This window comes from Marmota monax, unplaced genomic scaffold (genome assembly GCF_021218885.2).
Source record: "Marmota monax isolate L192 unplaced genomic scaffold, Marmota_monax_Labrador192_F-V1.1 WCK01_AAM20220418_F8-fsc00207, whole genome shotgun sequence".
NCBI lineage: Eukaryota > Metazoa > Chordata > Mammalia > Rodentia > Sciuridae > Marmota > Marmota monax.
This window is the reverse complement of record NW_026692713.1, coordinates 1,548,789-1,561,750: the sequence shown is the minus strand read 5'-3', so window position 1 is coordinate 1,561,750 and position 12,962 is coordinate 1,548,789. Positions and strand designations below refer to the sequence as shown.

Genomic DNA, 12,962 nt, shown 5'->3' with positions numbered 1-12,962 from the left:
CCTTATAAACAGTATTTACCAAACCCCACAGATAACATCATATTTAATGGTGAAAGACTGGATGCTTTTCCCCTAACATCAGGAATAAGAGAAGGATATCCACTTCTACCACTTCTAGTTAGCATTATGCTGAAAGTTCTAAACAGGAAAATTAGGCAGGAAAAAGAAATGAAGGACATTCAAATTGGAAAGTGGAAGTAATCTCTGTTCACAGATGACATGACCCTATATATAAACAATCCTAAGTAATCTAAAAGAATGACTAGAACTAATAAATGAATTAAAGTTGCAATATACAAGGTCAAACTGCATAAATCAGTTTTGCTCCTATATAATGCCAATGGAAAACATCCAAAAAGAAAATTAAGAAATCAATTTCATTTACAATCATATCCAAAAGGATAAAATACCTGGTAACAAATATAGCCAAGCTGGTTAAACAACTGTACATTGGAAATTACAAAACATTGCTGAAAGAAATTTTAGAAGCCCTAAAAGAATGGAAAGAGATCTCATGCTCATGAGTAAGAAGATAAATAGTGTTAAAATGTCAGTTCTTTTTAAAGCAATCTACAGAATTAAATCAATTCCTATCAAATTTCAGAGATCTTTTATTTCTAGAAATCAAAAAACCAATCAAGTTGTACGGAATTACAAAGGACCCCCAAATAGTCAAGACAATCTTCACAAAGAAGAGTTATGCTCACTCATACTTTTTAGTTTCAAATTTTATTTAAGCATGGCACTGGCATAAAGATAGACATGTAAACCACATGTCTATGGTTGGTGGATATTTGTTTTTACAAGGATATCCAAACAATTCAACAAGGAAGGAACAATCTCTTTAACAAACAATGCTGGAAAACTAGATAGCCTCATGCCAAAAAAAAAAAAAAAAAAAAAGAAAGAAATTAATTCCCTCTTTATGATATACAAAAGTTAACTCAAAATGAAAAAAAGATCCAAATGAAAGAGCAAAACTATAAAACTCTTATAAGGAAATTCATGAATAATTCTTCATGATCTCAGTTTTATAAGATTTAGTTTTGACACCAAAAGCACAAGCAACACACACACACACACACACACACACACTAAATTGAACTTCACCCAAACTAAAAACTTTTTTTGCTTTAAAAGATATTATCATCCACATAATAAAAAAAAATCAAAGAATGAAAAAAAAACATGATCATGTCCCTAGATAATGATGTTTGCGCCAATGACAAATATATAGCATTTCCATAAGATTATTATACAACTGAAAACTTCCTATCATCTAGTGACATCATAGCCATCATATGTCACAATGTGATGCATGCATTATTTATGTGTTTATGTTGATGCTGGTATAAACAAGCCTACTGCTCTGACAGTCATATTAAGTAATATAAAAGTATAGCACATATAATTATGTACCAGATATTATACTTTGTGATGATAATGAACAACTGGTACTGGTTTATGAATTTACCAAACTATACTTTTATTATTATTTTATGTATATTTCTTCTACTTATAAAAAATTAATTTACTATAAAGTATGCCATTAGGCCAGCAGTGTCTTCATACATAGAGTGCTTGACCTATACAATATAGGTTTGTGTAAGCATACTCTGATGTTCATACAACAATAAAATTGCCTAATGATGGATTTCTCAGAATGAATCCCTGTTATTATATGATGCATGACTGTACTTATAAATCATACATCTGATAAGGGATTTGCTTCAACATTATATAAAGAACTCTTAGATATCAATAATAAAAGTGAAGACTAACCCTATTTTAAAATGGACAAAAAAATCTGAAGTTTTCTGAGAAAGACATCCAAATGGGTAACAAGCATGTGATGTGTTTTAATGTAATCTTGCCTGGTAACAAGCATGTGAAACAATGCTTGGCATTATTTATCATCAGGGAAATGTAAACAATACCCACAAGAAGATCAATGAGCTAATCAACTAAATAGGATGGATAGAATCAAAACTCCAGATAATAGCAAGTATTAATGAAGACATGGATAAATTGGAGCTCTGTACACTAAAGGTGAGAAAGCAAAATGGTATAGAACTTTAGAAAATGGCCTGATGGTTCTTCAAATAATTAAACATAGAGCTACTACTGACCCAGAAATTTCACTCCTAGATGTGTAACCAAGATAAAAATTATGCCCAAACAAAAATTTGTACATAATTAGCAGTATTATTCATAACATCCCCAAATTATAAACCAAATACCCATCAACTAATGAATGGATAAACAAAAATGTGGTCTATGTATATAATGGACAATTATTTGGCCCAAAAAAAGAAGTTTTGAAACTTGTTACAAGTTGATGAACCTTAAAAACATCATTCGAAATTAAAGAAGTCAGTCTCAAAAGTCCACATATTTTGACTTCATTTATATGAAATATCCATAAAGAGAGAAAGCTATTGTAGTTGCTTAGGCCTGGGGGTATGGGGGATAATAGGGTGATACTTAAAAAATAGGAAGTCTCTTTTTGAGGTTATAAAAATGCTAAATGTTATAAAATTGACTAAGGTGATGATTACACATATATGTGTATGTACTATAAGCCACCAAATTGTTCATTTAAGTGAATTATGTTTAATTATTCTGCTTAATATACAAATATTTATGACACTGAAAAAAATCCAGAGTCTTATACAAAGATTTATACCAAGAACAGGAAAAATCTCAAACTGAATAAAAGAAGACAATTAACCAACGATAACAGTGAGATGGCAGAAATGTAAGAATTACTTAACAAAGATTTTAAAGCAGCTATTATTATAAAGATGCTTCAACCACTACCAATTAGAAACATGCCTGAAGCAAATGAAAAGAAATAGTGAACATCACTCGAGAAAAAAAATCTCACTAGAGAAATAAGAACACATAAATAACCAAATACAAACTTTAGAATTAAAAAAATAAAACAACCAAATAGGGGAAAAACCCTCAATAGATGAGCTCAATAGCGGAATGCAAGTGACAGAGGAAAGAATCGGTGAACAAGAAGACTGAAAGATAGCAATTAGACATGCTGAGCTACAGAGAGAAAACAGAATGGGAAGAAGCCCCAAGAGCTTTAGGAAGCTCTGGAACCACAATAAAAGATCTATTATACGTGCCATCAGAATCCAAGCTAGAAAGACAAAGAGGGTGGTGCTTAAAAACTACTTTAATAAAAAACAGCTAAAAACTTTCCAAATTGACAAAAGACATAAACCTACAAGTTCAAAAATAATCCAATTTAAAAATTGATTATTGCTTTTTTCTCCCCCTTTGGTATCAGACATTGAATCCAGGGGCACTAAATCATTGATCCATATCCCCAGCCCTTTTGTAAAATTTTGAGACAGGTTCTTCCTAAGTTGCTCAGGACCTAATTAAACTGCTGAGGCTGTCTTTGAACTTGTGATCCTTCTGCCTCAGCCTCCTGAGCCAATGGGATTTACAGGCATTAGTCACCACACCCGGCCCTACAGCTAAAATTATATTTAACATAAAATGATGAATACTTTCCCTCTAAAAAGGAAAAAGTTGTCTGCTTTCACTGCTTTTGTTCAATGTACTAGAAGTTCTAGGCAGTGCAACAAAGCAAAAAGAAATAAAAGCCACTCAGATTGAAAAGAAAGAAATAAAACAGAAATATTTGCAGATGCCTTGACTGTTGAATTCCCAAGGTATTTTCAAAATAAAAACAAAACAACAACAAAAAAAACTCAACAAGTTATATACTCAAGGTATTTACCAAAATACATAAGGTCATAGGGTACAATATCAATTTACATATATCAATTATGTTTAAAAATATTAGTAATAGATACTAAAATAAAAAATACCATTTTTAATTGTCCCCAAATAATAAAATACTTAGAAGTAAATCTAAAACAACACACACAAGACTCATATGCTTCAAATTATAAAATGAAGATAACAGAAATCAAAAAATATCTAAATAAAGGGCTGAACTAGCTGCCTCTGTCATTGAACATCATTTTTATTTAAAAGAATGGCTAGTGGACAAAATTATAGTTATTAACACTTGAGTGTTTGGCACATATTTCCTTGAAAATGAACCAACCAAACCTGCTCTCTCAAGTAAAACAAGTGACAGCATTTGCGTCCAAAATGTGATAAAATCTGAGCTTTCAAGCAAGTATTAACATTTTGAAAAACTTGCATCTGTCTCTGTGAGCTTGTGTTTCCCAGTAAATAGCTAAAATTTTTTTCTAAAACGATTAGTGGTGACATGAGCATGATTTTTCCATATTGCATCATGAAATGAATCAACTGGGAGATTATGTAACTCAGGGAACAATGTATGTTACACATATGTTCCAATGCATGTTTCAAATACTATATGGATTAAAATATTCATTCCAAAGGCAAGATAGTTCAAAGAAATTTAATGTCACAGAAGGGAAAAATTTTCACTAATAAAGATTTCAAGTATCTTTAAGAAATGACTACTTGTTGAGTTTTGGTGTAGTAGCAAAGATAATATATGTAATTTTCAATAAAAGCTATTAAAATACTTCTTCCTTTCCTAACTACATATCTGTGGAAGACATTTTACATATTTCAACCAAGGTGGGTCAGATATATTACAGAAGTTTGAATAAGGAAGCAGAATGAGAATCCTTTGGTCTACTACTAAGTCCTACAGTTATTGAAGAGATTTGCAAAAAAAATATATAATGCCACTCTTCTCACATTTTTTTGGCTTTGAAAATATATTTATTTAAAATTTCTTAATGTTTACACATAATTGGTTTATTATTGTTATGTTAAAATGAATTTTAAAATGCATCATTTTTAAAGTTTTATTTTAATTTCTATTATGGTAGATATAATCTATATAAACAAAAGCTATTTTGGTATCCTCACTGATTTTTGAGAGGGCAAAGAGATCCTGAGACCAAAGAGTTTGAGAACTGTTGCTTTATCACTACAAGAATGAGTTACTTGCTGTTTTATGCAATGACATTGAAAAATCTTGCAAACATAACTTACAGTAAAATAAGCCAGATAAAATAGTACATACAATGTTATTTCATTTAAATAAAATTTAAAATGTGGAAAACATATAGTATTAGATGCCAGTGGAAGGTCTACTTTGGGGGCAGAGGGCACTAGTGATTAAAATGGAATATTGGGATAGAGATGCTTCTGGGGTGGTATCAATGTGATTTTTTTTTTAGTCTAATTGGTGGTCAGATATTACATGGTTAAAATTCTCATTTGTGACTTGAATACTTTTTCCTCTGTATGCAATGCTTCAATAAAATTAAAAAAGTGTTTATTGGCAAAACTAAAAAATATGAAAACAATATAATTTTTGAAATTCAGTTACTGTTTTGTAATAATGGGAATAGAGTGATTTCTTTTTTTTTTGCAAAAAAAATTTCTTCAATATTACTGTTCCATTGTTCATACACATTTATAAATAAAGCAATCATTATGAGCATCACAAGTGATATAAAATGCTGAAAAATTTGACTAATTCTACATCTACGGCAAAAGCCCAGATTTCTTTTGAATATGATGCTTTGGAGACAAGAAACAGGAGTAGAGAACCCCCGTGGGGCAGTTGGACACAAAGCAGCTGCCTTCAAACAGCAAATGTGCTATCTTGCCAAAGAAGGATGGGCTTTGGATGGCCCCAGGAGGTTAAGTGGGCCCAGAGCAGGGAGTTTGGGGCAGGCCAGCTTCGGCATGATAATATGGAACACTTCCCTGTTGTTCTAGTGTTGCAGAACCACAGCATCAGAGGTAGAAGGCAGAGGAGTCCAGATACCTTGGGTTTTGGCCATGGAGAGCCATGTTACATGCCACTTAATCTTTCTGAAATTTAATTTTGTCATCTATAAAATGAGGTTACTAGTACCTCCTTTGTCTTTTCTGCAGAGATGTTATGAAGGTAGGATGAAGCAGTATATTGAAAGCAGGTAAAAGCAGTTTGCAAAGTGGCACCCAAAGAGACTATTTGGGTGTGAAGTATTGGAGTCATGAATAAGATCTGTTGCCAAACCAATCAACCAATCTATCAACCAACCAACCAAACAAACAAATCTAGATGGCCTCCTTGAAATTAACATTTATGGAAAATGCTATAGGAGTTCAGTTATAAATCACCTTCACTCTCCAAATGAATACCCTGTCTATAATAGCAGGTTGTTTATACTTTGGCTTGGATATTCCATTTCTGGCTTAAATTTTACTCTCTGTTGTTAAGTTCAGGAAACACTCATTGAGCACCTAACATTTTTCAGGCACTGGAATACACAAATGAACCCCAATGTATGGTTTTATAGGGCTTATGAGAGAAACAGAGAATTGTGAGCCAACAAGGCCACCACTGGGCCACAGAATAGGGAAACTTTGCCTGAGTCAGAGTCCAGAGAAGACTCCTTGGATGAAATGTTCTTCTTCCTGAATCTTAAAAGGAAGGTTTTAAGTGGAAGTCTGAACTGGGTTTCTGTTTGTTTGTTGAGCGTTCACATGATGAAACAGCAATGTAGAAGAGTCAAGTTCAAGGACTATATGGAAAGTCAGGCTGGTAGGATTGGTGACCACATCAGAGGGCAAGAATTATTCTAAAATGTCTGAATGAATTAAAATTAAAGAAGCTAAGAAAAAGAAAGAGAGAATACAAAAACAAAAGTAAGTTTGTGAAATAAGAAGATAGCCGGTAGTCTCTAGAAGACAGCTCAAGAGAGCGATCCAAGGTCAATATAAGTTTGTGAGTCATCAGCACTCAGAGAGTAGACAAATCCTGAAAGATAAAATACCCTAGGGGAGAAAGTACAGAGAACTCTAGTGAAATTTAGGCCAGAAGAAGGGTTAGACAGGCTTAAAGAAGATCAGAAGAGAAACATCACAGAGAAGACTTGACAATAGAGATGAGGCCAGAGAATGTTCAGGGGAGTTATCCATAGAAACTGGTCATTGATAACTTTTCCAAGAATCATTTCAGAGGAATGATTAGACAGCAATAGGCCAGGTATAGGTTTGAAAACCAGAAAATGAGACAGTGAGGGCAGACAGTTCGTGACCAAAGGAGAGAAGAAAAGGAGGTGGGAGAAGATTCATAAGCTAAAATAGAAAGGATGAGACGGATTCTAGCTCAATAGGCCCTCCATATCCTCAAGTCCATCCTAGGATTCAACCACTAAAAAAAGTTACGCTGTTGCTTACATGTATTATGCAGTTAGGTCCATGGTTGCTTCTGTATGGAACATGTCCAGACATTTTTTTTTTGACCATTGTTCCCTAAACAATACAGTATAAGAAGTATTTACATGACACTTATATTGTGTTATTGAAAGTAATCAAGAGATGGTTCGAAGTATACAGAAGGATGTGCACAGGTTATATGCAATAATTACCTATCACTTTATATAAGACACTTGAGCATCTGAGGATTTTGATATCAGTGAGGATCCTGGAATCGATCCAACACAGGTACTGTGGGGTAACTTAAATTAATAGGCTTAGAGAAGCTTGGTATAGAAAGGAAATGGTCAAAGAGCAATGGAACGTGCTGGGGCATAGCTCAGGGATACAGCACTTGTGTAGCATGTGTGAGGTCCTGGGTTCAATCCCCAATACTGCAAAAGAGAAAAAAAATTAAGGATAACAGTAGAATAGAGGAAGGGGATCAAGGGGAAGGAAGGATGGGAAGGCAAGAAGAGGTACCAGGGAATTAAATTGACCAAATTACTCCATGTACATATGTAAATATACTGCAATATGTCCCACTTATATCTGTAATTATCATATACCAATTAAAAATTCCAAAAATAAATAGAAGAGAAGCTAGTAGACTAGAAGGGGACTAGGGAGAGGTAAGAGGGGAGGTAAAGGGAAACTACTAGGGAATGAAATGGAACAAATTATGTGCATGTCGGAGGGTAACACTGCTTATTCAGCAAATCGCCCCGCGGCTAGAGTCTGCAGCGCGCGCTGGGATAGAGACACAGGGTTACAGCGCTGCAGTTTCTGCCAGCCGCGCAAGCACCGTACTCAGGGCTGAATTCTGGGTTCGAGACGGGGGAAGGAAGCGGTCCATCTCGGTTCTCCACACCGGTCAGACCACAGAGGAGGCCAGCAGCCACCATGTTGGAGAGCTGACGTCACCTTCCCTGTTTTCGACTGACCGCAGCTCATTCAGCCATAGAACAGGTAATTTCAGGCTGCAATTCGCCTGCAGCTTGCAGACAGATTGCTAGGGTTCAGCGCCTGGGTGCTTCTTAGAATCTGATCTTATCGGCGCGAACACCGAGCGCGGGGCGGCCGAGTTCCGGCTCCCGGAACTTCCCTGGCCCGGGGCTAGGAGCCCGCGGAAACTGCGTCTCGGTCCGGGTCCTGCTGAGGGCCGGTCAGGACTCACCCGTTGCTTTGGTTGCCCGGCAAGGGGAACAAAATGCTGCCATTCGCATAGGATACCAACATGGCAGAGATCTGATGTCAGCAGAAAGCGGCGGAGGAGAGAACTTCATCAATTCCAGCGGTGACATAAGCAGTTGGTCTCCTGGTAGGGGGAGTGAGGCACAGTCACCCGAGTCTCCTCAATTTGTCCTCGAGCCAGAGGGGAGGAGCCGGGCCGCCGCCAGCGCCCGGAGCAGGCCCAGCGGCTCGCCAGCGTGGTGACTGCGTGACCCCAATTGGAGAGGGGGCGGAGCGGAGCCGCCACCCGCACCCGCAAGGTGGGCAGACCCGCGACCCAGTGGTACATGGGCATGGTAGGAGGGGCAGGGCAGAGCCGCCCTTCACGCTTGCAAGGTAAACAGACCTGTGACAGCCTGGCGGGTCAGGCCCAGTGGGCTGCCAGTGTGGTACACACGTCACCCCAACTGGAGTAGGGGCAGAGCAGATCCTTCTCCCAAGCCCGGATCAGGCCCTGTCGGTGTGGTGGTCACGTGACCCCAATTGGAGTGGGGGCGGAGCGGAACCGCCACCCGTGCCCGCAGGGTGAGCAGACCAGTGATCAACCTGCAGATCAGGCCCAGGGGTCCGTGGGCATGGTAGGAGGGGCAGGGCAGATCCGCCGCCCGCGCCTCCAAGGTAGGCAGACCTGAAACAGACCGGCGGATCAGGCCCAGGAGCCTGCCGGCGTGGTACACACACCACCCTAATTGGAGTAGGGGCAGAGCAGAGTCGCCGCCCGTGCCAGGAACAGGCCCAGCGTCCTGCAGGCGGGGTAGTCACGACACCCCAATTGGAGTAGGGGCAGAGCAGAGCCTCCACCCATGCCTGAAAGGTGGGCAGATCTGCGACCGACCAGCGGGACAGGCCCAGTGGCCTGCCGGTATGACAGACACATCACCCCATTTGGAGTAGGGGCAGAGTAGAGCTGCCGCCCGCGCCTGCAGGGTAGGCAAACCTGCAACCGACCGGCGGATCAGGCCCGGTGGCCAGCCGGCGTGGTACACTCGTTACCCCAATTGGAGTAGGGGCAGAACAGAGCCGCCGCCAGCGCCCAGAACAGGCCCAGTGACCTGCTGGCGTGGTAGCCACGACACCCCAATTGGAATAAGGAGAGAGCAGAGCCACCGCCCGCGCCTGCAGGAAAGATACACAAGCAGTATGAAAAGACAAGGAAAGAAAGGACCACAAGCAATGCAGGTCAACGCAACTTTAGAAGAGGTAACAGCTGCAGCAGATGGAATGTCAGATAAAGAATTCAGGATATACATGCTTCAGATGATCTGAAGTATCAAGGAAGACATTAAACAGCAAAATCAGACAATGAAAGATCACTTCGACAATGAATTACGCAAACAAATCCAGGAAGCAAAGGATCAACTATACAGGGAGATAGAGGTTATAAAAAACAAACAAACAGAAATCCTAGAAATGCAGGAAGCAATAAACCAACTTAAAAACTCAATGGAGAATACTACCAGCAGAGTAGAACACTTAGAAGATAGAACATCAGACAATGAAGACAAAGTATTTCAACTGGAAAAGAACATAGACAGCTCAGCAAGACTGTTAAGAAACCATGAGCAGAACATCCAAGAAATATGGGATAACATTAAGAGACCAAACTTAAGAGTCATTGGGATACAGGAAGGTACAGAGCTCCAAACCAAAAGAATGAGCAGTCTATTCAATGAAATAATACGAGAAAACTTCCCAGACTTGAAAAATGAGACAGAATCCCAAATCCTAGAAGCCTACAGGACGCCGAATGTGCAAAATCATAAGAGATCCACACCTAGACACATTATAATGAAGATGCCCAACATACAGAATAAGGAGAGAATTTTAAAAGCTACAAGAGAAAGGAAGCAGATTACATTTAGGGGTAAGCCAATCAGGATAACAGCTGATCTTTCAACACAGATTCTGAAAGCTAGAAGATCCTGGAATAACATATTTCAAACACTGAAAGAAAATGGGTTCCAACCAAGAATTGTGTATCCAGCGAAATTAAGCTTCAGGATGGAAGATGAAATTAAAACCTTCCACGATAAACAAAAGTTTAAAGAATTTGCAGCTAGAAAACCATCTCTTCAGAACATCCTCGCCAAAGCATTACAGGAAAAGGAAATGGAAAATAACAATGAAAACCAACAGTGGGAGGTAGGACAGTAAAGGGGGGGAAAATAATCAAAGAGGAAAACAAACCATGTTTAGTAACATAAATAAACAAATATGGCTGGAAGAACAACCCATATCTCAATAATAACCCTAAATGGTAATGGCTTAAACTCACCAATTAAGAGACACAGGCTAGTAGAATGGATCACAAAACAAGACCCAACAATATGCTGCCTACAGGAGACGCATTTGATAGGAAAAGACATACATAGGCTGAAGGTGAAAGGTTGGGAAAAATCATATCACTCATATGGACTTCGGAAACAAGCAGGAGTGTCCATACTCATATCAAATAAAATAGATTTCAAGCCAAAGTTAATCAAAAGAGATAAAGAGGGACACTACATACTGCTTAAGGGAACCATACACCAACAAGACATAACAATCATAAATATTTATGCCCCAAACAATGGTGCAGCTATGTTCATCAAACAAACTCTTCTCAAGTTCAAGAGTCTAATAGACCACCACACCATAATCATGGGAGACTTCAACACACCTCTCTCGCCACTGGACAGATCTTCCAAACAAAAGTTGAATAAGGAAACTATAGAACTCAATAACACTATTAATAACCTAGACCTAATTGACATATATAGAGTATACCACCCAACATCAAGCAGTTACACTTTTTTCTCAGCAGCACATGGATCCTTCTCAAAAATAGATCATATATTATGTCACAGGGCAACTCTTAGACAATATAAAGGAGTAGAGATAATACCATGCATCTTATCTGATCATAATGGAATGAAACTGAAAATCAACAATAAAAGAAGGAAGGAAAAAGCATACATCACTTGGAGAATGAACAATAGGTTACTGAATGATCAATGGGTTATAGAAGACATCAAGGAGGAAATTAAAAAATTCTTAGAGATAAATGAAAACACAGACACAACATATCGGAATCTATGGGACACATTGAAAGCAGTTCTAAGAGGAAAATTCATTGCTTGGAGTTCATTCCTTAAAAAAAGAAAAAACCCACAAATAAATGATCTCATACTTCATCTCAAAATCCTAGAAAAAGAAGAGCAAAACAACAGCAAAAGAAGTAGAAGGCAAGAAATAATTAAAATCAGAGCAGAAATTAATGAAATCGAAACAAAAGAAACAATTGAAAAAATTGACAAAACTAAAAGTTGGTTCTTTGAAAAAATAAACAAAATCGACAGACCCTTAGCGATGCTAGCGAAGAGAAGAAGAGAGAGAACTCAAATTACTAGCATACGGGATGAAAAAGGCAATATCACACCAGACACTTCAGAAATACAGAAGATAATCAAAAACTATTTTGAATCCTTATACTCCAATAAATTAGAAGATAGTGAAGGCATAGATAAATTTCTTAAGTCATATGATCTGCCCAGATTGAGTCAGGAGGATATAGAAACCTAAACAGACCAATATCAATTGAGGAAATAGAAGAAACCATAAAAAGACTACCAACTAAGAAAAGCCCAGGTCCGGATGGGTATACAGCAGAATTTTACAAAACCTTTAAAGAAGAACTAATACCAATACTTTTCAAGCTACTTCAGGAAATAGAAAAGGAGGGAGAACTTCCAAATTCATTCTATGAGGCCAACATCACCCTGATACCTAAACCAGACAAAGACACTTCAAAGAAAGAAAACTACAGACCAATATCTCTAATGAACCTAGATGCAAAAATCCTCAATAAAATTCTGGCGAATTGGATACAAAAACATATCAAAAAAATTGTACACCATGATCAAGTAGGATTCATCCCTGGGATGCAAGGCTGGTTCAATATACGGAAATCAATAAATGTTATTCACCACATCAATAGACTTAAAAATAAGAACCATATGATCATCTCGATAGATGCGGAAAAAGCATTTGACAAAGTACAGCATCCCTTTATGTTCAAAACTCTAGAAAAACTAGGGATAACAGGAACATACCTCAATATTGTAAAAGCAATCTATGCTAAGCCTCAGGCTAGCATCATTCTGAATGGAGAAAAACTGAAGGCATTCCCTTTAAAATCTGGAACAAGACAGGGATGCCCTCTCTCTCCACTTCTCTTCAACATAGTTCTCGAAACACTGGCCACAGCAATTAGACAGACGAAAGAAATTAAAGGCATAAAAATAGGAAAAGAAGAACTTAAATTATCACTATTTGCAGATGATATGATTCTATACCTAGCAGACCCAAAAGGCTCTACAAAGAAACTATTAGAGCTAATAAATGAATTCAGCAAAGTGGCAGGATATAACATCAACACGCATAAATCAAAGGCATTCCTGTATATCAGCGACAAATCCTCTGAAATGGAAATGAGGACAACCACTCCATTCAAAATATCT

The 12,962-nt window shown here is 37.8% G+C and overlaps 1 protein-coding gene across 6 annotated transcripts in view; it reads right to left on the bottom strand.

Annotated features, from left to right (window-relative positions):
- Positions 1–12,962, bottom strand: part of Wdfy4 (WDFY family member 4) — a 282,996-nt gene that overhangs the window by 112,922 nt on the left and 157,112 nt on the right. The window contains exon 40 of one of the 6 annotated variants that reach the window (XM_058580000.1): positions 8,394–8,548. The exons of the other annotated variants lie outside the window; for them this stretch is intronic. Within the exon in view, the coding sequence (XP_058435983.1) occupies positions 8,516–8,548 (33 nt within the window). The 3' untranslated portion in view covers positions 8,394–8,515. Of the gene's footprint in view, positions 1–8,393; positions 8,549–12,962 lie in introns of those variants that run through there. 6 annotated transcript variants of the gene reach the window in all.